Raw genomic sequence first — 22177 nt, forward strand, 5'->3', positions numbered from 1 at the left:
TATAAATTAATTAGCAAGATAGGAGGGTTCCAAATAAGAAAAATGCATTTTTTATAATATTTAGGAATGTGACGAATGTCACAAATGTCACAAACTTGGCAAATTTGCAGGGATAATTTTACATATTCCTAATTTGAATCAGAATGATCAACAACTTATTAATAGATGGTATAAATTTTAGATTTAATAAGAATAGATAGTTGTATATTATATAAATATTCAGGACACCTAGAATATGCCTAGTTATGTAGCCTTGAACATGTTTCTTTATTTTGTTTCATGTTTCATTTTATGATTCAGTTTGATTTCTTTACTAATATAATTAATATGATATAAATTAAGCAATTTTGATAGTTTCTTTAAACCACATTAGAAATGCCTTGTGTGTGTTCTGGTTCTCCAATTATATTTACATTAAACGAAAATACCAATTCTTATTTGAGTGCAATTTTAAAATTGTAGCAACACTTTTTTTAATGTGAGAGAATATTTTTATGTTTTGAGAGTACAAAACAATATCACATTATATTTATAAACAAATGTCACTTATAAAATCAGATCCAGTATAAGCAAGTTGACCTTACAAACACATTTTCAGGATGCATATATTGCTATTCAATGCCTTAATATTTCTGAGTCCCCTGTGAATTTAGAAGGTGTATGAAACCTAATATGTAATATTTTTCAAGGAGGAGGATTCATCTCATGCCCCTCTGTATATGCAGTACCTAGCGCCTCATTTTTACAAGACACATATACAGTTTCCTTTGGTGATGATTAATTATATATACTCACTAAATTATTTGACCTTTTTTTATAGAAATAGAATGCAAGGTTCCAGAAGTAGAAGAATACTTAGTTCCTGAGCCCAGAAAGGACAAATATAATGTTGGAGACGTGTTGAAATTCTCCTGCAGACAAAGACTTAAGAGAGTTGGACCAGATTCAGTTCAGTGTTACCACTTCGGATGGTCTCCTAATCTTCCAACATGTAAAGGTGAATATCTATCTTACAATCACTAAAACAAGAATTAGGATTTGGGTATCAACCTTTCTTTTTCCCTCTTAATTTTCTGTTGGCTTTGAGCATGTCTATAATCTAGTGAATTAAGCCAGGGCATGTGTTGAGGGGTAGCTACATCAGACTTCCTTATTTAAGCAATTAATCTCCAATTGTTTCTTGAAATATGTAGTGGAAGTATCCATAGATATATATATGATGTCTCACACTTCTTTTGTTATTTCTCCTTTTGCCTACAGACCCACCAATAATATTGGACACTTTGTATAACAGGGACCTTACCTCAAGTTTCATTGAGTGTCTAAACAACATTCAAGCAACTTACAGTCAATTCAATGACATGGGTGGTTCAATCAAAGTCATAACATCTTGATCAAATGCTTGCCTCAAATGATGGCATTTTTTCAAACAGTTTTGATAAAATGTTTCCATGGAATATGAATATTGCTCTAATTTACACAACCACATATATTAATTGGTTTGCATACAATTTTAGAATATATAGATTATTAAACATATTTTCTGGGTTTAAGTATACTTCCAGTACACTCATTCAGTGTAAGTAATAGAACTGGGAAATATGTTTCTGGTGTAAACACCATTGTTTAAGAAGGCTATAATAAATTATGTTATAAATTATATAAATTAATTTTTAAAACCTCTCTATTTTATGGATTTTTAAGTTGTAAAATAGATAATTTAACTGTAATTTACACAGTATTTCTCTTGTAGAGCAAACAAGACAGTGCACTCCACCTCCTCAACTCCTCAATGGGGAAATTAAAGGAACACATAAAGAAATCTATGAACACAATGATTTGGTGGAATATGTTTGCGATACTAGATTTCTGATGAAGGGTTTTAATAAAATTCAATGTGTTGATGGCCAATGGACAGACTTGCCTACGTGTATTGGTAATGTATATAAAATATTAATATGTAAACATAAATCAACACTATATTCATATAAACACATAAATTGCATTTTGTAAATAAACATATTTTCGTGAAATTTTCACAGAAGTGGAGAGTACATGTGGAAATATACCTGAACTTGATTATGGCTCTATTGTTGAGTCTTCCGCCCCTCCCTATCACCATGGAGATTCAGTACAGTTCAATTGCGAAGAAGAATTTACAATGATTGGACACAAGTCAATTACATGTATTAATGGAATGTGGACCCCACTTCCTCAGTGCATCGGTGAGAAGACACTTCTCAAATTGACAGTCAATGAAATTTAATATTTTTATTGTAAAAACTGTATTTGCAAACATATTTTTGAAATTTAGGTATACTCTTGAAAATGTCTGGTCTTAGGGGCACCTTGGTGGCTCAGTAAGTTAAGCATCTGCCTTCCGCTCAGGTCATGATCTCAGGGGGCGATTGAGCCCCCACATCAGACTCCTTGATCAGCAGGGAGTCTGCTTCTCCCTCTCCCTCTGACCTTCCCCCTGCTCATGCTCTCTCTCAAATAAGTAAATAAAACCTTTAAAAAAAAGAAAGAAAATATCAGTTCTTAAATTATAATGAAGGCAGACATTGCTTATAGCTCATTATGTGTCCACAAATTAGCAATAGAATTTTATCAAGCTTTCTGTCCCTGATATTAACACTGTTTAGAAGTGTGAAGCTTAATTTTACTTCTAGTTATTCTTATGATTTAAATATGAGTACTAATTGTGAAAATAGAACTATATTTACATAAATACCACTTTTGATTTTATGTAGCACTCTTGATTTCAGGCCCTGGAAAACAAAAAAAGTTAATGCCTACTTGCTACATTCCTTTAGGAATCTTGCCTCCCTCAAAGTTTCTAACAATTTCCCAATCTGTTTCAAATGCAACAACAAGTTAATGTGCTGAAGGGTGGGTGGGCTGCAGGCCCTCTCAGTCGGTGGTAGAACTCAGTCAAAGGAGGCAGTCAGGGTTAGGCCAGGAAACAAATCTGATGGATGGACTTCACTCTGATTGATGTATGTGAATCATCCTGACCTTTGGATGACCAAGTCTTTTATGACTAACCGGAAAAATATTAGGGGCCTTTTTCATTTTTCCCTTAGAATGAGTTCCCTGGAGTTTTCCTAGGTCCTACATTCAAAGAGAGCCCTGGATGTCCAATCTTACTTATTCATCAGATTTCTAGGCATTAATTGTTCCAAGGAGAAGGTAGGGCTTAGGTGCACGCTCCGTGAGAGCAGAGATTTACCCTGTTTTGTTCATGATGTATTCCCAATACCCAAAAGACTGGTGGACGTACAGCAGACATTACCTAGGAGTTTGTTGAATGAATCCTAAGTTTTGTTGCTTATTAATCCTTACATTTTTGCTAAACACATTCCCATTAGAAGTATTGTCAGTCCTTCAAGACCAAACTTCATCTTTGTCTTCTTCAATCTCCACAAATGACCTCCCCTATTTCTTATGGGGGAAAAACCCAGTTATAACAGGCATGAAAACTCTCAACTTTTCACTCTTATTCTAAAATATCTGCTTCGATTATTACTCTTTTCTGACCTCAGAGTTTGCCTTCCAAAGGTTACTTTTCTACCTATATTCAACTCAACATAATCCCCATATAGTTGTCATAGGCCTTACTCCAATTTTCTCCGTTCAATATTTATTTTGTACCTCCAACCAGTCTAGGTGTTCACTCTTCTCTGAATGTTTCTTTTCTCCTAATAAACAAACAAATTCTTTCAGAAACCAATCAATCATAGGACAATGACAACAACCACCTCCACTCCTTTTGACTGTTGCTTGTCCTTCAGTTACCATCACCTGAACACGTTGTTTTGTCTCCCTCAACACTGTGGAAAGCCCTAAAAACAGGACTAATTCTCAGCCTCTAGCATGTTTTGAATTAGTCTCCTTTGTTTATTTTGTATTGTATTACAAAATCATTACTTCTTTGGCTAATCATTAACAAATCATTAACGAAGGCCTACATCAACTCATTATTTTATCAAATCCAGAGTACTTTAATCTTCATTGAATTTTTGAGATATGTAGCTATATAAAAGGTTGTTATATTTAACTCAGAGTCAGTAAAAATTTACAATTATTGCATTATGATATTATTGAATTATAGGGTGATCTGGTATATAAAATAGTTCTTCAAAGATTGTGAGAGTATAAGCAGGAACAGGTTGTGGCTTTAAGCACCCAACTTCTTATTCCAAGAATCTGTTTCTATTTTTTAGTCATCGTGCAAAAGATCTAGTTAAGCATTCACGTTCTGTATAATACATCTTAGATGTACTTTTCTTATTTTATTACATAACCTCTAATGAAAAAAATATATTTAAACTAGCAAGTTCATATATTCTATTTCCACAGATAAATATGGGACCATATGTAGTCAGGTGATGAGTGTTCAGTCTGTAGATCATCCAAAACAGTGAGCCTCTTACACTTTCCTGTCCCCAAAGTGCAGAATGTATTTATGATGGACATTTTCTCTGAAGTTTCAAAGACTGGACACAGACTTATGTTCATAGGGGCGCCTGGGTGGCTCAGTCGTTAAGTGTCTGCCTTCGGCTCAGGGCGTGATCCCGGCGTTCTGGGATCGAGCCCTGCATCGGGGCTCCTCTGCAGAGAGCCTGCTTCTTCCTCTCCCACTCCCCCTGCTTGTGTTGCCTCTCTCGCTGGCTATCTCTCTCTCTGTCAAATAAATAAAATCTTTAAAAAAAAAAAGACTTAGGTTCATACATAAGAGCCCATCTCAACCAATAAATTGGTTGATGGGATTTATTGACTCAAATTCTAATTTCATTCTACTATTGACTCTAAACTATTTTTCTGTAGTAGTTGCTTTGATTCTTATAATTAGTCTTTTCAAGGGAATATTTTCATTTTATAGCAACAGATAAACTTAAGAAGTGTGAATACAGCTTGACCAGACAAGAGGCAAATCCATTAAGTAAGACTGTATTTGATCATAATGCCAGAATAAGTTATAAATGCAGAGGAACATTAAAGCAGAAATACTCAGTATGCATAAATGGACGATGGGATCCCAAACTAAGCTGCACAGGTAAGCTCTTGTTTATAATATTTTCAAAAACTTATTCTATTTCTTCCTAACTTGTAAAAGTAGTATCTTTGCATCTTTTAAAAAATTTTACCTATGTATTACTACAAATTTTCAAGGTAATTTAGAAAGTAACTAAAGCACTATTTCTGAATATTAATCGCATCAGTGCATTGGTCTGCTATAAAACAAAACACCCAGAAACTTGGTGGCCTAGAGTTAACATCTGGTCAGGTATCTTTAAGAATTAGTGTTTTGTTTTCTTTGAGGCTGAAGAGAGCACAAAGCTGGCATCCCCCTGGTTTCCGTCCATGAGAAGCACATCCAGGACAAGGAAATAGGCCTTTTTCACAGCAAGACCGGGTGGTGTGTTTCAGTCTGCTGTCTGTGTAGTGCGCTGGAGGTGGTAGCTTGCCAAGAATTACCTCTCCCATTGTTACAGTCCTGTGGGACCCAGAAAGGCAAGCCCCTCTGGCCACTAGAGCCAGGAGATCAAGGAGCGTCCCCTATGTGGACTGAGCATGCTTGCCAGCTTTAGCAAGGCAGCAGGAGAAGGCAGGGTTGGGACACGCCCGCTGGCTTTTATTGGGGCCACAGGAGAGCACTGGGCTGGAGTGCCCCCGCAGGTGTTATCAAGGTGGAGAGAAAGTGTAAAAAAGGCACCTGCCATCACCTCCATCATGGAAAGAGTCCCAACAGACCTCTGCCCCTCAGGTAGATGCTTTAAGATTAGCAAATGAATCTCCTTCTCATACATCTAAGTGTTTCTCAAACTGTTCCTTTCACAATGGCCCCCGGGGGCAGTGAGTCTGGGTGCCAGCTCTTTAAGGAAAGTTTCTCAGGGTGGCTCAGTTGGTTAAGGGTCTGCCTTTGGCTCAGGTCAAGATCCCAGGGTCCTGAGATTGAGCCCCACATCAGGCTTTCTGCTGAACAGGGAGTCTGCTTCTCCCTCTCTCTCTGCCTGCTGCTCCCCTTGCTTGTGCTCTCTCTCTCTCTTTCTCTCTGTCAAATAAATAAATAAAATCTTTTTTAAAAAAAAGTATCTCCGTTCTCTACAGCCCATTGGGTCTCCTGGATGTGAGACCCGTTGGTTTTCAAAGCCAGATGTTTTGGGGGCTCATCTTTCTTCTGCAGGTCCCAGAGTTTGGGGTGCTGATCTGGGACACAATCCTCTCTCTCCTCAAGGAGAAGCTCTGGATTTGGGAGATCCCACATGATTGTGTGTAACCCTACCAGGGGTGGGATTTTGTCCATCCTGGGTCTCTGACTCTCCTACCCATCTCCATGTGGCCCTTTTACTGTTTGCTGTGAAGGAGCTATTCAGCTAAGTTTTCAGGTCTTTTTCAGAGGAAAGTGTTCCATATGTACCTGTGTGTCTCTGGGAGGAGATGAGGTCAATTTCTTCCTATACATTTGTCCTCACACTCGATTTGTGCACATTGATTTTATATTCTGACACTATACTAAGTTGCACTATCCGTTTTAGGTACCGTTTTGTAGATCTGTTGCAATTTTTTGTAAACAATTGTATCTGTGAAAATACAAGATTTTATTTTTGCTGGTCCATTTTTATTTTTATTTTTTTAATCTTATCACACTGACTAGGAACTCCGGTAAACTGTTGAAAGGAAGTGATGAGAACATACATCTTTGTCCTATTGCTGATCATTGGGGGAGGGTATTCAACATTTTACCACAAGTATAATGTCAATCTAAAACTCCATTTTTCCTTCTAAGTACTGCTGTAGCAGTCTCAAAATTTTTATATACATTTCATTTTCATTTAAATCTACATGAATGTTTTCTAATATTCCTTGTGATTTCTTCTTTAACCTGTCAATTATTTAGAATTTTGTTGCTTAATTTCCAAATATTTATTTTTTCCTAAATAGATTCGTTCTCTTCTATCAGATTTTTTTGTGGTATGATTGCTATACAAAGAACAGCAAAAAAAAAATACAGAATAACTTTTAAGACATAGAAATAAAATACAAATAATATAAACACAATAAAGAAGCTTTTTTTTAAAAAGCATTAACAGATGACTTGCAGAATAGTAATTCTGCCTTTTTAGGGAAATTTAGTTGCTAGACCAACCTCTGGCAAAGTGTATCAGAGGAAGTATAAATTAAGATTATTAGGGCAAAAATGTTTAAACATCAGATACAGAGGAAACTCAATCCTTGTCAATGCACTGAAAAAAATATGCCAAGATATTTACAACAGATAAGAAATATTTTTTGATCAAATATAAAATACTTCTACACTTAGAAATCAAAAATATGAGACATAGAATATATGAGATAGAAGTAGAAAATATTAGTAAGCATGAATGAATTGTATTCAGTGAAATATTTCTTTAAATTGACTACAAAATCTTGGGTAACTGAAAGGACTTATAAGACTTCCCAGCATACACTCACGTAAGGCCTCTAATGAAATAAAAGCACGACAGGAGAAAGCATAATCAGGGAATCATAGAGAGGTCCAAAAGTCTCCAGGTATAGCCATCCAGAGTCTTCCTCAGTTGAACAGGACACGCTTTGTTTTCAGATTATGAGCTGTCACGATACATGTGAGGTATCTCAGTTCTCCGGTAGCTCAAACACAAGTTTATAGGGAAATCTTGCATCCCTTGCTGGTCATGCAATGGCAGCCGGGCTGTCTAATCTGTTCAACAGGGTGCATTTCATTAGCCTATCTCTTAGCAGTGTAGGCAAGCTAGTAAACAGTACCTCCACAGAGTTTTGAACTTTAAACAACACACTATAAATCATTAGTGACCATATCTAATTACCTTAGCCAAGAGTCTGTATCAAATAATTGATCATTAACTACATGTAATTCTTCCTCTGGCTAATTAGCTCCCATTCCACATCTTGTGAGGGTTTTAATCCAATCACAATGCATTTGATTATAGATATCTGTCAACAAGATTCTGACATCAGTATTTATTTAGTGCCTCTTACTGAGTGGACAATTCAGTTAGAACATCCTAATGGTTAGAAATAATTAAAAATAAATTTTACATAGATTATGCAAGATTTGTCACAGGAAGATACTACAAGTAAGATGGTGAGTATATAAACCACATGTGATATATTAAAGTGCTCTACTGAAGAGTATAACATGTTTAAACATAGAACATGTTATTATTTGATCAATGATATATTATTATTGAGTTTTCTGTTTAATTGTCTTTTTAATATGTTTAACTTATGATTTTTAATCAAGAAATCTAATTTTAATATTTTTAGAAGTTAGAGCACAGTCATGCCCCCCTCCACCTCAGATTCCCAATGCTCAAAACATGACGACGACGGTGAATTATCAGGATGGAGAAAAAGTATCTGTTGTCTGTCAAGACAATTATATAATTCAGGATGGAAAAGAAATTGTGTGCAAAGATGGAAGATGGCAGTCAATACCACGCTGTGCTGGTCAGTAGCACATAACTTGCTTTACAACATTCTTTCAAATGAGGTTAATAGTCACCTGTGCTTTGTGTAAAGGAACAAAATGAAGACCTTTCTCTGTATCTTTTTCACTTTACCCTGGAACAGTAAATTACAAGCTAAGTATACAGATCAGTCAGCATTCTTTCACTTCTACTGTGAAATGAACAGACAAAAACTTTGGATTATTGTGCAAATACCAAGAAAATTTCTGTTTACGCCTATTTTACTCCTCATGATGAACAGGACAAGAATGAAGGGGCATAGTGAAGAAGTAGATAACAGCACAGATTTTATGGAAACACATATGCTTGCAAATTTCAAATGTTTTTCCGTTTTTCAGTAATTCAATTTGTTCAAGGTATCCTTATTTTAAAATCCCAAGTGGTATTTGGTTGCATTTTTCAATCTAAACATTATCTGTACTTGACCCTTTGATCTTCTTCCTTAATACAGAAAAACTCCGGTGTCTTCAACCACCTCATATAGAACATGGAACCATTAAATCATCTGAATTTTCAGAAGTAGAAGAAACATTGAAACCTAAGCTTTACCCACATGGCAGCAAATTAAGTTACACTTGTGAGGAAGGTTTCAGGATATCTGAAAATGATGAGATAACGTGCCAGATGGGAAAGTGGAGTTCTCTACCCTGGTGTGTAGGTGAGGACAGTATGCAAACTAAAATTCTGGTTTCAATTTTCAATACAATCCATTAAACATAATTGTCATCAAAGTCATGAGGAAGAATCCTTTAGGTTTCTAAATATCTACAATCATTTATATTTAAATATCTAAAATCATTTATATAATTATGTACTTTACCAAACAATTTTCACATAATCAAATCTATCCCATTTTTGTTAATTTTATTGATTCATTATAGAATCACTTTTAATTCTGGCAGTTGTTTAATTAAACTAGATGTGTAGTGCAATTGAACCTACCTATTTATATAGGTATGCCTCTTCATAATCCTACCTATTTATATAAGTTGTACTGTTTGCTTTTCCACCAGGTTTTTAAAATTTTTGTTTGTTTTTCCTATAATGTCCTTCCTGATTTCTTATAATATATGGTACTTATCTTAAGTGATTCTCAATGTTCTTCTTTTTATTATTTATTATATTGGTTTAAGAAGCACTGATAGTCTTTTCATAACTATATTGACATTTTTATTTTTTAATTTTTATTATTTTTTATATTATATTTTTATTATATTAGTTTCAGGTGTACAATGTAGTGATTCATCACTTCCATACAACACCAGGTGCTCATCACAGCAAGTGCCCCCCTTAATCCCTTTCACCTATTTCACCCATTCTCCCACCCACCTCCCCTCTGGTAACCATCAATCTGTTCTCTCTGTTAAGAGTCTATTTCTTGATTTGCCTCTCTCTCTCTTTTTTTGCTCATTTACTTTGTTTCTTGAATTCCACATGAGTGAGATCATGTAGCATTTGTCTTCCTCTGATTTATTTGCCTTAGCATTATACTCTCTAGCTCCGTCGTCATTGCAACTGGCAAGATTTCATTCCTTTTTTATGGCTGAGAATTGACTTACTACCTTTTCTTCATCCATTCAATGGACATTTGGGCTGCTTCCATATCTTGGCTATGGTAAATAATGCTGCTATAAACATCAGGGTACATGTATCCCTTTGAATTAGTATTTTTGTATGCTTTCAGTAAATACCCAGTGGTGCAATTGCTGGTTCATTAAGTTGCTCTACTTTTAACTTTTTGAGGAACCTCCATACTGTTCTTGAGAGTGTCTGTGCCAGTTTGCATTCCCACCAACAGTGCAAGAGGGTTCCCCTTTCTCTGCATACTTACCAGCACCTGTTTGTTTCTTGTGGGTTTCTTTTTTTTTTTTTTTTTTTTAGCCATTCTGACAAGTGTGAGGTGGTATCTCATTGATGTTTTAATTTGTATTTCCCTAATGATGAGTGATGGGTATCTTTTCATGTTTGTTGGCCATCTGTAGTCTTCTTTGGAAAAATATCTATTCATGTTTTCTGCCCATTTTTAACTGGATTATTCATTTTTCGGGTGCTGAGTTTTACAAGTTCTTTGTATATTTTGGATACTAACCCTTTATCAGATATGTCATTTGCAAATATCTTCTCCCATTCCATAGGCTACCTTTTAGTTTTGTTGATTGTTTCCTTCTCTGTGTAGAAGCTTTTTATTTTGACGTAGCCCCAATAATTTATTTATGCTTTTGTTTCCCTTGCCTCAGGAGACATATCTAGAAGGAAGCTGCTACACCCGATAATATATTGAGATTTTTAGTTTCAAGTTTTTGCTCAGGTTGCCAGCTGGACACACATCAGAATGGTGGTTTTAGGAAGCATTTGTGCACCTTCTCTGTGTTATGATTGTAGCTCCTGTGTTATCATTTCTTTTCAAATAATACTGCCAAATATGGCAACCAATACATAAAAGTAAATTCAGAGTTAATGAAACATGGAGTCATGCTTTCATTTTTTTTTTTTTAGGGCTCCCTTGCGCACCACCAGAATATGTGGTTCCACATAGTATTCCACCTCGCAAATCAGGCACTTACCAGTATGGAGAAGAAATAGTGTACGAATGTGCAGAAGGTTTTGGGATTAATGGATCTGCATCTATAAAATGTTTAGGAGGAAAATGGTCCCATCCACCAAAATGCATAAGTATAGTGTATTTAATTTTACTCTAAGGTTAATCAATATTCTTAATTTAGAGCATAAATGGTATAACTATGAAACTAGGCAGTAATTCTAGAATTTAACAAGGTATCTCTGGAAAGTTGTGGAGTCTGCTAGAGAATTAATAACCCTAGTAGTAATAAAGTGTGACAGCGGAAGCCAAATTATTTCACTTTCATGTTGCTTTGTGTGCATGTTGGACAACCTCTGATACATGTCCTCAGATGCCTCATCTCTGTTCCTGGATCACAGCTGGTCCCTGCTCAGCAATCTCATCATTACTCAATTTACTGTTAGTTTATCAGTTATCTCCCTATAAGTATATAGTTTTCTAAGATAGCTGACATAAATAAAAGTAACAGATTTTGACAGAAGCACAAAATACAAATACATACGTAATGTAGGTGGCTTGTATGGGAAAAAGAAATTGAACGGAAGAAGTGTGACATCAAGCAGTACATGTATCCCTATCTTTTCAGGTTTCCCACATAATCATCCCCATGTTTTACGTTCGACAAACACAGGACTTTTCAATATAATTAACCCAAAAGACTTCTAACACAGTTTTTCAACTTATAAGAAAAATTGAGTACAGTGCTCATTGGTTGATGGGTACCTGTTTCTACATTATAGTTATTGGTCATCATGTATTTTAAAAGATTTACCAAGCAAGTACGTATTCTTTTTCTTTCAGAAACGGACTGTGTTGGCTTACCTGACTTTGGTAATGCCATACCCATAGGCCTGATGAAGGAATCATATAGGTCAGAAGAAAAAGTGACTTATACATGTCCAAGATATTATGAATTGGATGGACCCAATTTTATACAGTGTATTAAGAGCCAATGGATAGGAAAGCCAATATGCAAAGGTACTTCAATAAAATTTTAGAATGTATTCATCAAAATGCCTTAAGTAATACAATACAGAATTCTCTCCAACATCATTTAAACAATGGACATAGATAATTTTGGGGGCCAGGTCAAAGAAGGTTTATGCTTTAACATAAAGGGATGAAATTGTGTACTCACTGGTTAATCTTAAAGCCCAGTGGTTCTCAAACTATGGTGTCTGGAATAGAAGCATCAGCGTCTTCCGGGAAATTGTTAGAAATGCAAATGCAAATTAACTGGCTCGCTCAGACCTGTGGAGTCAAAAACTCTGGCGCTACTACCCTGAAAGTGTCTTAACAATTCCCAAGAGATTCGAGCTGTACTCCCGTTTAGGAACCATAGCTATAGCCTATTATACTTTACATTCACCTGAATCTCACTGGTGAATTGTACATTACTCCTTGAAATGTCCTTAAGCATTTGCAAAATATATATATGTGTGTGTGTATGTGTATATATATATATGTATGTATGTACATATATAGATATATATACACATATTAAAGAGTGTTTTTATAAATTATACATTTATTTTTCTGTTATTTTTCCACATCTCCTGTTTGGATCCTCAGTTAATCATCTTTCCTTCAACTATAGTCTGTTTCAAAGCATGTTAACTCTTCATTTATTCTCTAAGGAAGTGCCTACTGTGTTTATTTCTCTAAGGGCCTAAAATTACATTCATGAGCAGGATGATTGCAAGCCAATTTCTGACATCAAATAATCTTTTTATTATAATTTTCTTGTGGTTTATAAATTCATTTTGAATTTATGTAATTTGTAATGGTGATTTTACTAAAAAAGGGAAACATCCAGAAAAACCCTCATTTTCATAGAAGCGTAAATCTTATCAAAGATATTGCTTTATCTCCTTTTCTTCAATCTTATATGTAAATTTCTTAAAATTGGCACTCCTTCATGACAGGTTAACTGTTGATTTTAAATCCCCCTTCGGTTGTATTTGGAATCCCGTTCCTTGATTTGCTACTCAAAATGATCATTACATTACAGATGCTACTTTTTTCTTTCTACTCAGATAGTTCCTGTGAGAAGCCACCCAAAGTGAAAAATGCTATCATACTAAGTGAGAAGCTTAGTTATCTACCTGGTCAGACTGCACGTTATGAATGCAACAAACCTTTTGACTTGTTTGGAGAAGTAGAAGTGACATGTTTAAATGGGACCTGGACGGAACCACCTAAGTGTGCAGGTAAAGTATCTTATTTCCCCTCAAGTTTTAGAGAATATATTAGGGACTAAATATGTCAATATAAATATATACTGGTATAGTTCTTATGGAATCTTTTTTTTATCTCAAATAAAATAATGGTGCTTAAAATCCAATTTTTTCTTCTTGTGGACTGCATAGTGATATTATATATTTACTTTGTGAAAGATTTGGCCAGATTAGGACAGTTGGAAACATGGAAAATTCTCTCTCTCTCATTTTTTTTTTTTAGAGAGAGAGAGGGAGAGCATGAGTGTAAGCAGTGCGGGGAGGAGCAGAGGGGAGGGAGAGAGAGAATCTTTAGCAGACTCCATGCTGAGCATGGAGGCCAACGTGGGGCTTGATTTCAGGACCCTGAGAGCATGACCTGAGCAGAAATCAAGAGTCGGATGCTTAATCAACTGAGCCACCCAGAAAATTCTCTATCTTAAGTATTAAGACACTCAGTTATTTCCTGAGGAATAAATGTATTAAAGATATGTTGGGGGTGGGGGCTGGGTGGCTCAGCCAGTTGAGCATCAGTCTCTTGATTTCGGGTCAGGTCATGATCTCAGGGTCCTGTTTTGGGTTCCACACTCATAAGGAGTCTGCTTGTCCTTCCTCTGGTCCTCCCCCCACTCTATCTCTCTCTCAAATAAATAAATCTTTTTTAAAAAATGGTATGTTGAGGACATTTCACAGCCCTATGAAATTTCACTTTGAGACGCACAATGAGCAGCTGGGGCATATTCATGGAACGTAATATAATTTGGGCTTCTTCAGCATGTGGATTACATAAAGGGAAGTTACTGGCTGAGCTCAACCAGGGAATCAGTGTATATAGAAAAAAAGTCTGAGAACTTGGTATTAGGACACTCCAGTATTTAGTGTTTAAGAGAAGCCAAAAGAAGAGCTATTATAGCCACTTGTTTTTCAAATCAACTTTTGCCTGGCATAGGTATTTTCCAGTCTTTTACTTTCAGCCCATCTATGTCTTCATGTTGAAGTTAGTTTCTTTTAGTTGCCACATAGTCGGCTCTTGTTTATGTGTCCACTCTGTCATTTTCAGTCTTTTACTGAAGTATTTAAGCCATTTATACTTAAAGTAATTATTGATAGATTAGGGTCTGTGTCAGCCATTTGATTATTTGTCTTGCGTTGCTTTTTTTCCTCGTTTCTCACTCCAATTTTTTTTTTAATTTTGCCATTCCTGTGGATTTTTGGAACATTTCAAAATAATTTTATTTTTATATGTCTTTATTGTTTTGGAGTATATCTCTTTGTATAGCTTTATCCGTGCTTGCTCAAGGGACTAAAATGCACATGTATAGCTTGTCACTCCCTCCTCCCCACCCTGGTTTTGACATTTTACCACTTCAAGTGAAATGAGGAAACCTTACTTCCACGTAGGTCCAGTCACCCTCTCCATATTTTATTTTATTTTATTTTATTTTATTTTATTTTATTTTATTTTATTTTATTTTATTTTATTTATATACTGACAGTGAAAGGGGGGAGTGGCAGATGGAGAGGGAAAAAAAAGATCTTAAGCAGACTCTATGCCAAGCTCAGAGCCTGACAGAGGGCTCAGATTCACAACCCTGAGATCATGACCTGAGCTAAAGTCAAGAGTGGACGCTTAGCCAACTGACTGAGCCACCCAGGCACCCCTACCTTCCCCACATTTCAAACATAAATGTCTTAACTATTCCTTCTACATATATGGAGCACCATATCAAATGACACAATGTTGCACAAACATCAAACCTAACAAAGTCCTTAGGAAAAAGAGAGTCCATTATATTTACCCTTACTTTCCCAGTCCATTGTTTTTAATTCCTTCATGAAGTTTCAGTCCTCGTGCTGTTATCTTTTCCCTGATATTTGAAAAATTCCTTTAGCAATTCTTTAAAGACAGATCTGCTGGAGCTAAATGCTCTGCTTTCCTTTGTCTCAGAATATCTCTTTTCTCCCTAAAACCCTAAAGGATAGAATCACGGGATATAACCCTCAGGGCTGACAGTTCTTGTCTTCTAGCACTTGAAAAATGTCACTTCTTTCTGGCTTGACAGTCACAGATGAGAAGCCCACTGACATTTGATTCCTTTTTCCCTTATAGATTTGCATAATTTCTATGTAGCTGCTTTTGAGACTTTTTTTCTTTTTCTTTAGTTTTCCTCAGTTTGATTGTGACATATCTTGGCATGAATTTCTTTGGGTTTGTCCTGTTTGGTTTTTTCAATATGAATGTTTATGCTTTCTGCCCAATTTGTGAAATTTTCAGTCAGTATTTTTGGAAGTTTTTTTGGTTTAGTTTTCAGTCTATTTTCAAAGTGAGTAGTTTATATTCTATATTCAAGTTTATTTATCCTTCTGTATTCTGTAATCCATGATTGAGCCCAGCCAGTGAGGTTTTTTTTTAATTCCATTCTTAGATTTTTCAGTTCTATAATTCCCACTGGATTTTTAAAAACCATCGTCAAATAATTCCAATATCTGTGTCATCTCAATGTTGTGATCTGTTGATTATCTTTTCTCTTTTGAGAGTTTCCTGGTCTTTGGTATGAAGAGTGATATTCAATTGTATTCTAGACATTTCAGGTGTTGTGTTTTAAGACTCTGGATTTTACTGAAATCTCTTATTTATCAGACCTCCATTACAGTAGAGTGCAAGTCCAGGCTTCCCACTTGGCCTTCACTGACGCCGTGGAAACTGAAGAGGCGTCTTGTTCCCTCACTGTGGATAGAGTCTAGGCTCCTCACTTGACCTCTGTTGATCACTGTTGGTCTCTGATCAGCATGGGGAGAGTGTTGGTCAAGGTTTCTTCAATGACGTCTTCCAGGAGTAATTCAAGTATTGTAAAAAAATATATACATATTTCTGTCTTGCTAGAATACTCCTTTCTTGAGCCTTTGGCTAAAGAGAGCAGGCAATTCTTGGGACTTTTTTTTCCCCCTGAGATTGATATCATTTCTGGGTTCCAATCTTCTTCAGTGCCCAGTCCAGTATGCGTAGAAAGCAACATGAAAATCCAAACAACTCACTGCAGTATAATTCCTTGAAAACCAAGACCTCTGATCAGATCGATGTCTTCTCTACATCTTTCACAATCTCATTTGTTGGTTTTTATAATATGTTCAGGATTTTTAGTGATATTGAACAGAAGGAATAAGCAGAAAGGTTTCTACCTCATCATGTCCAGAACAGGAAGCCAGCAATTCCCTTTCCCATTATACAAATGTGTAATTCTTTGACTTTAAAGAAGTTGATGTTCCTTTTGTAATAAAAATGAAAATCAATAAATAATGATTAAAGATCCAATAGACACTGCAGTATGTTGTATGTAACAAGAAAGTTTCTTTGTTTCTATTAGCTATCCATCCATTCAGTATTTATTTTTCAGAGAGAGAGCACAAGTAGGGGGAGATGCAGGCAGAGGGAGAAGCAGGCTCCCTGCTGAGCAAGGAGGCTGAAGTGGGTCTCGATCCCAGCACCCTGGGATCACGACCCGAGCAGAAGGCAGATGCTTAACCGACTTAGCCACCCAGGCATCCCAAATAAAATCTTAAAAAAAAAAATAAAATGAAATAAAATTTCTTCAAAGAACCATTTCTCTCAGCAGGAATCACAGGTCTTGATATTGCAAATTGTGCTATATTTTTAGTCGCTTTACTTCAACCTGTTTTAATCAAATACATATTTTTTTTAGATTCTAAAGGAAAATGTGGGCCTCCTCCACCTATTGACAATGGAGACATTACCTCATTCCCATTACAAGTATATGCTCCAGGATCAACAGTAGAGTACAAATGCCAGGCCTTCTACGCACTTGAGGGACAAAGGACCATAACATGCAGAGATGGACAGTGGTCATCACCACCAAAATGCTTAGGTAAATATTTCAATATTCTCATGGATCTTGGGAAAATCAGTATAATAGATGTTTTGCTGTTATTAATAGAATTTTCATGGATTAACAAACACTTGTTGAATGCTGACTATCAAATACTAATATGTGAAGAAATAAAGTTGGAAAAAAAACTCTTGTTCAAGCAAAAGATCCTTTAATGAAAGGACTCAATTTCTTCATATTAAAATTGACATTATGAATCTTTGATTATAACATTTAATTATCACACCTTAAACATAGTCCCTCATTTTACATGACTAATCATTTAAAGTGATTTAAATCGAGATGATGGATTTTCAATGAATTGGTTTGGAAAAGATTTTGAAAACAAAGCCCTGGATTGATGTTGAAGATTCTACTTGAAAGTCTGAAATCCTGTTTTCAATGTTTTATGTTCTTTTTTTTTATATTCAGAGGCCTGTACAGTATCAGAAGACATCATGAGAAGACATAACATACGATTACGATGGTCTAATGAGAAAAAACTTTATTCTAGATCAGAGGATGTCATTGAATTTGTTTGTACGTATGGATATCGTAAAAAGACCCCACAGCATACATTCCGAGTCACCTGTCGGGAAGGGAAACTGACCTATCCTGTTTGTGGATAAAACAATGGTAAAGATGAGTCCTAAAATTAAAATACGTACATTTACTCAGAACTTTTCATTATCAATTCAATTCTCAGTTTATTTTGTCAAGTATTGTGTAACTCATTTGTATTCATAAATCAGAATTTGTATTAAATATCATGTGGATGATGTAATTATAATCAGAGAGTTGAATAAATCACTTCTTAAAAGCATCTCATTAAAACGTGGCAAACCAAAATGCTTTGTGTCCTACTTATAAAATACCTACGGCAAGAAATTAGATTCAATCCCTACAGTGCCTACTTGTATCCATCTTTCCCTCTGACTTTCTCAAAGCTCCTTCTGTAACTTCTGGGGCTGCCTGAGACTCTCCATTTCAGAGGAAATGGGAGAAATGCTTTTCTCCATCTTTAAGATAATTTTACTTCAAAAATACATAAAAACCTAACTCTGTCATACCTATGTTAGTAATAAGATGTAAGTAGTTATTATTTACTTTTGCTTATCTACTAAATGATGAAATGCAAGATCTTCGACAAGATGGCTATCTAGCACACATAAAAATTCAAACAAATCATAAAGAGAAATTAGAATCTAACTGGGTACATCACTGTCATAATATAACATGAAAAGTGACCAAAAAATCCGATATCAAGTATAAACACACACACACGCACACAATACACACACACACAGCATATGCTTTGATCACGGCATAAATGTTTATAGAACAGAGATTGTCAGGAAGTACAATGAAATATTTATAACTACAGTTGAATTTAGAGATGCTAGGGGTAAGAGTTGGTGGTTAAGTCCTTAATGCTCACCTCTATTTTCCATGTTTTCTATCTTTAATATGTGTCACCTTGGAACCACAATAAAGGTGGTTATATTAATGGGGTACCTGGCTGGCTCAGCCAGTGGAGTGTGCTCACAATCTCCGGGTCATGAGTTCAAGCCCCACGTTGGGTGTAGAGATTACTTAAATATGTAAATAAACATTTTTTAAAATAAAATAAATAAAAAGATACATTAAAAGTAAGACGATATATGTTGAGAATTATGAGGGCCTCTTTGGTAATGATCTTCAAATCTAATGACATCATGATTTTGCTGCTATGGAGGGTTTTGGAAACATTCAACCATGAGACTCTGAAATATGATTTTTATGTTCATACATTTCAAACAACGTAATTAGTTTAAATCAGTTGACCATAAACATTTTTAACTTCTATGAAAACTTGAAGATGAAAATAAAGATATAATTAAGGTAAAAATATTTTAAGGTGATACCTTATTACTTCATTTTGCATCAAATCAAGTGGCATTCTTCGAATGAGAAACCTGGCTGTCTCTAATGGAGTCAATTTAGCTAAATCTGAGTCACAGGTGACAGCCAGTTTTCTCACGTTTAAAGGACATTGTTATAATTGGCAAGTTATCTTTGCTGTTAATATTGGTATGTATACTATTTTTCCAAAATCTTTCACCTAATGCTTGTGGAACCTATTTATGATACTTAACCTGTAATCAATATAGCTTATAACTAATCATTTTTATTGTTGGCGTAGTGATTTTTAAAACAAATTCTATTCTTTTTCTGCACTCGTTAATTGTCATTCTTGTGTGAAGATGAGTGTTGATGTGCCAACTCCTTAAAACTTTAACCGAAAAAGATTTGGTAAATCGTTATTTTTGCTTTTTAATTTCCAATTTTTGGAATAAGGATTTGATGATAGTGACCTGTGATGGCTTTAAAGATTTTTTTCCTTTTTCTTTTTTTTTTTTTTTAGCATTCTATCAGCATGGATTCATGAATTTTTATTTACTCAATTTGTCACAAACAATATAGTCATTATTCTTTAAATCTCAAATTATCCCAAATTTGGCTAGTGAGTGCCTCTTGAAACTGGCTCCTGATTGCTTTGTATGCCCACCAGTCTTTGAGTGTTTCATTTCTTTTTAGCACAACACCATGCTCCAGGCCCGCTGAATACTTCCCTGACCAACGCCCATAATCATACAGCTTTCCAAAAAGGTCTGATCCTTTTTATCGGGCAATAGTATTCAGAACACAAGAATTGTGCTATTGGTACTAGATGGGAATGTTCAATATTGTTGAAATGTTGAAATTCTTAAATGTCTTTTTGCTTGTCAGAAATCTGAAATAGAAATGAAATTTAAAATTCATTGGCTCCTATTGGATCTAACAGTTCAGCGTTATAAATAATACAAGGCTAAGAAACTTTTAAATACATTTTCTGTCTTTTCTCTTTATTCATATATTCTTAATTTCAATATTTTTAAAAATAATATTAAAAGTGTAATGTAAACATGACTATTAGCAGTTAAACTACTGAGTGAAGGTTAAAATGGCTTTGCATTTATTTTGTCCTGGGATGTTTGGCTCTGAGTGTAAATACTCTCTTCAAAAATGACTTGAAATAATCCTTACCTCTGATTGGCTCTCTTACCAAATTAATAGTTTTACACTTATTTGCATTAGTACTTTTTTTCAATTTAGATTTCGCTTCTTCCTCTTTTAAGCTAAACTTTTTTTAAAATATGAAAAACACCAAGATTTTTAAAAATATTTTATTTATTTATTTCAGAGAGAGAAAGAAAGAGAGAGAGGAGGGAGGGGCACAGGGAGAGAAAGTGAAACTCAAGCAGACTCAGCTGTGTCTGATCCCGATGTGGGGCTCGATCTGACCACTCTAAGGTCATGACCTGAGCTGAAAACCAAGAGGGAGGCGTTTAACCAACTGAGCCACCCAGGTGCCCCAAAAGCCTACATGCTTCAAAAGTCAAAGAAATACGAGAAGTATGCAGAGTAGTCTTACTTCCACTGTAATTCTTCCCTCATTTAATAAAGTTATATTTTTATGAGTTTCTGACATCCTTCCAGTATTCATTAATCTCCTTTTTTTAATAGAGAAGGGAGATTATTTTACACATTTACCTGTACCTTGCTATTTTCGTATTTATTTATTATTTATTTAATTATGGTATCTATTTCTAATATTCCCTTGAATATTCTCCCTGGGCAGAAGTGCCTCAGTAGCTGTGCTACAATCCACCTAGTCCACAACACAGTCTGGCACCGCAGCCCCCCCTCCCTAAGTGTCACTGGGGTCAGGGCCCAAAGGGAGAAGGTTCTGTGGCACTGTCCTCCTCTGGGCTCCTCTGACTTTGGCCTTGTGGCTACAGAATAAAGGTCTAGTGGGTCAGAAATGTAGGAGGAGCCCACCTTGGGGGGCGGGCGGCCCCTAGGTGGGTTTAGGAGCGTCTCCAAGAATTGTGGTAGTGAGCAGACACTGTCGAAGGCCTCATCTTTGGACAGCCAATGTGGAATTTTTCTTTGTGTAACTGTGTCATCCAATCAAACAATTAGGATTTTTTTTCTTGGTGGATAGACACTCTGACCTTAACTTTTCATATGCAAAATTTAATTTAGTAGGGGCCAGAACCCCAGGTGTGCACAGCAGTCCCTCTCAGGGACACCCAATCTCTCACCCCTGTGAGAGAATTTTTAAATATATTACTGGAAATTTGCAATGCACTGCGTAGCATATCACATACATTATCCCAATCGTTTCAATGGAAACTCCGTGAGGTAGGTATTACATCCGCATCTTTCAGAGAATGCAAGTTTCAGAAAGAATAAGCTGCTGCCACACGATCACAGTGACCGGGAGAAACCAACCCATAATTTGAACCTAATCTGTCTCACAGATTTTTTTTATAAGCAGGTTATTTCATTAGTTTTGGAAACAACCTCCCCTCCCAAAATAACACCTGAACGCAAAACGCAATAACGCTTTGAAGAATTTACCTAGAAGCGGCCAAAGTATTTTAAAATACATTTGAAGATCTTTTGTTTTCTCCTCATAACATGCGGGGCAAACCTGGGACAAGGGTGGATTCTCTGTTACTATTATTATCATTCCACGTAAAGTTAAAAACTAGGAGAAAATCCTGAGACCTCTAGCATACAATAAAAAGGAAAGACTTTAATAAAAGCCCTTAAGAAAATTATTTGAGAGGACTGCAAAAGTAATAAAACACAAGAGTTCAATTAGTTTTGTGGAAATTAAACTGAACTAAACTGAATGGAACACGAGCTGGCACAGTTCCCACCGAACAGAACCTAACACCGATGGAGTGGACATTAACGAAGTCAAGGTTGCCACTGCCTGGTCAACAGAGACCTGCACGCGCCAGCAACTCGCGCAGGCGCAGAGCCGAGCAGAGGGAGCGCGACGGAGCGGGAATCCGCCCCGCCTTCCCCAGGCCCCGTCCACCCTGCTTCAGTCCCCGGCCTTGCCACTAGGGGCGGCCGCGGTCCCCACAGCGCCGGTAGCCGCGA

The 22177-nt window shown here is 35.9% G+C and overlaps 1 protein-coding gene across 2 annotated transcripts in view; it reads left to right on the forward strand.

Annotated features, from left to right (window-relative positions):
* Positions 1–18046, forward strand: part of LOC123803758 (complement factor H-like) — a 73052-nt gene extending 55006 nt beyond the window's left edge. For both annotated transcript variants that reach the window (XM_087856495.1, XM_087856500.1), the window contains exons 12-22: positions 821–997; positions 1754–1936; positions 2043–2225; positions 4886–5059; positions 8314–8496; positions 8968–9174; positions 11013–11189; positions 11899–12075; positions 13134–13307; positions 17015–17197; positions 17630–18046. In XM_087856495.1, the coding sequence (XP_087712621.1) occupies positions 821–997; positions 1754–1936; positions 2043–2225; positions 4886–5059; positions 8314–8496; positions 8968–9174; positions 11013–11189; positions 11899–12075; positions 13134–13307; positions 17015–17197; positions 17630–17826 (2015 nt within the window). In that variant the 3' untranslated portion in view covers positions 17827–18046. The remainder of the gene's footprint in view (positions 1–820; positions 998–1753; positions 1937–2042; positions 2226–4885; positions 5060–8313; positions 8497–8967; positions 9175–11012; positions 11190–11898; positions 12076–13133; positions 13308–17014; positions 17198–17629) is intronic.
* The last annotated feature ends 4131 nt before the right edge of the window (positions 18047–22177 follow it).

Source organism: Ursus americanus, chromosome 2, assembly GCF_024610735.1.
Source record: "Ursus americanus isolate L20-20 chromosome 2, mUrsAme1.1.p, whole genome shotgun sequence".
In the NCBI taxonomy this organism is placed as follows: Eukaryota; Metazoa; Chordata; class Mammalia; order Carnivora; family Ursidae; genus Ursus; species Ursus americanus.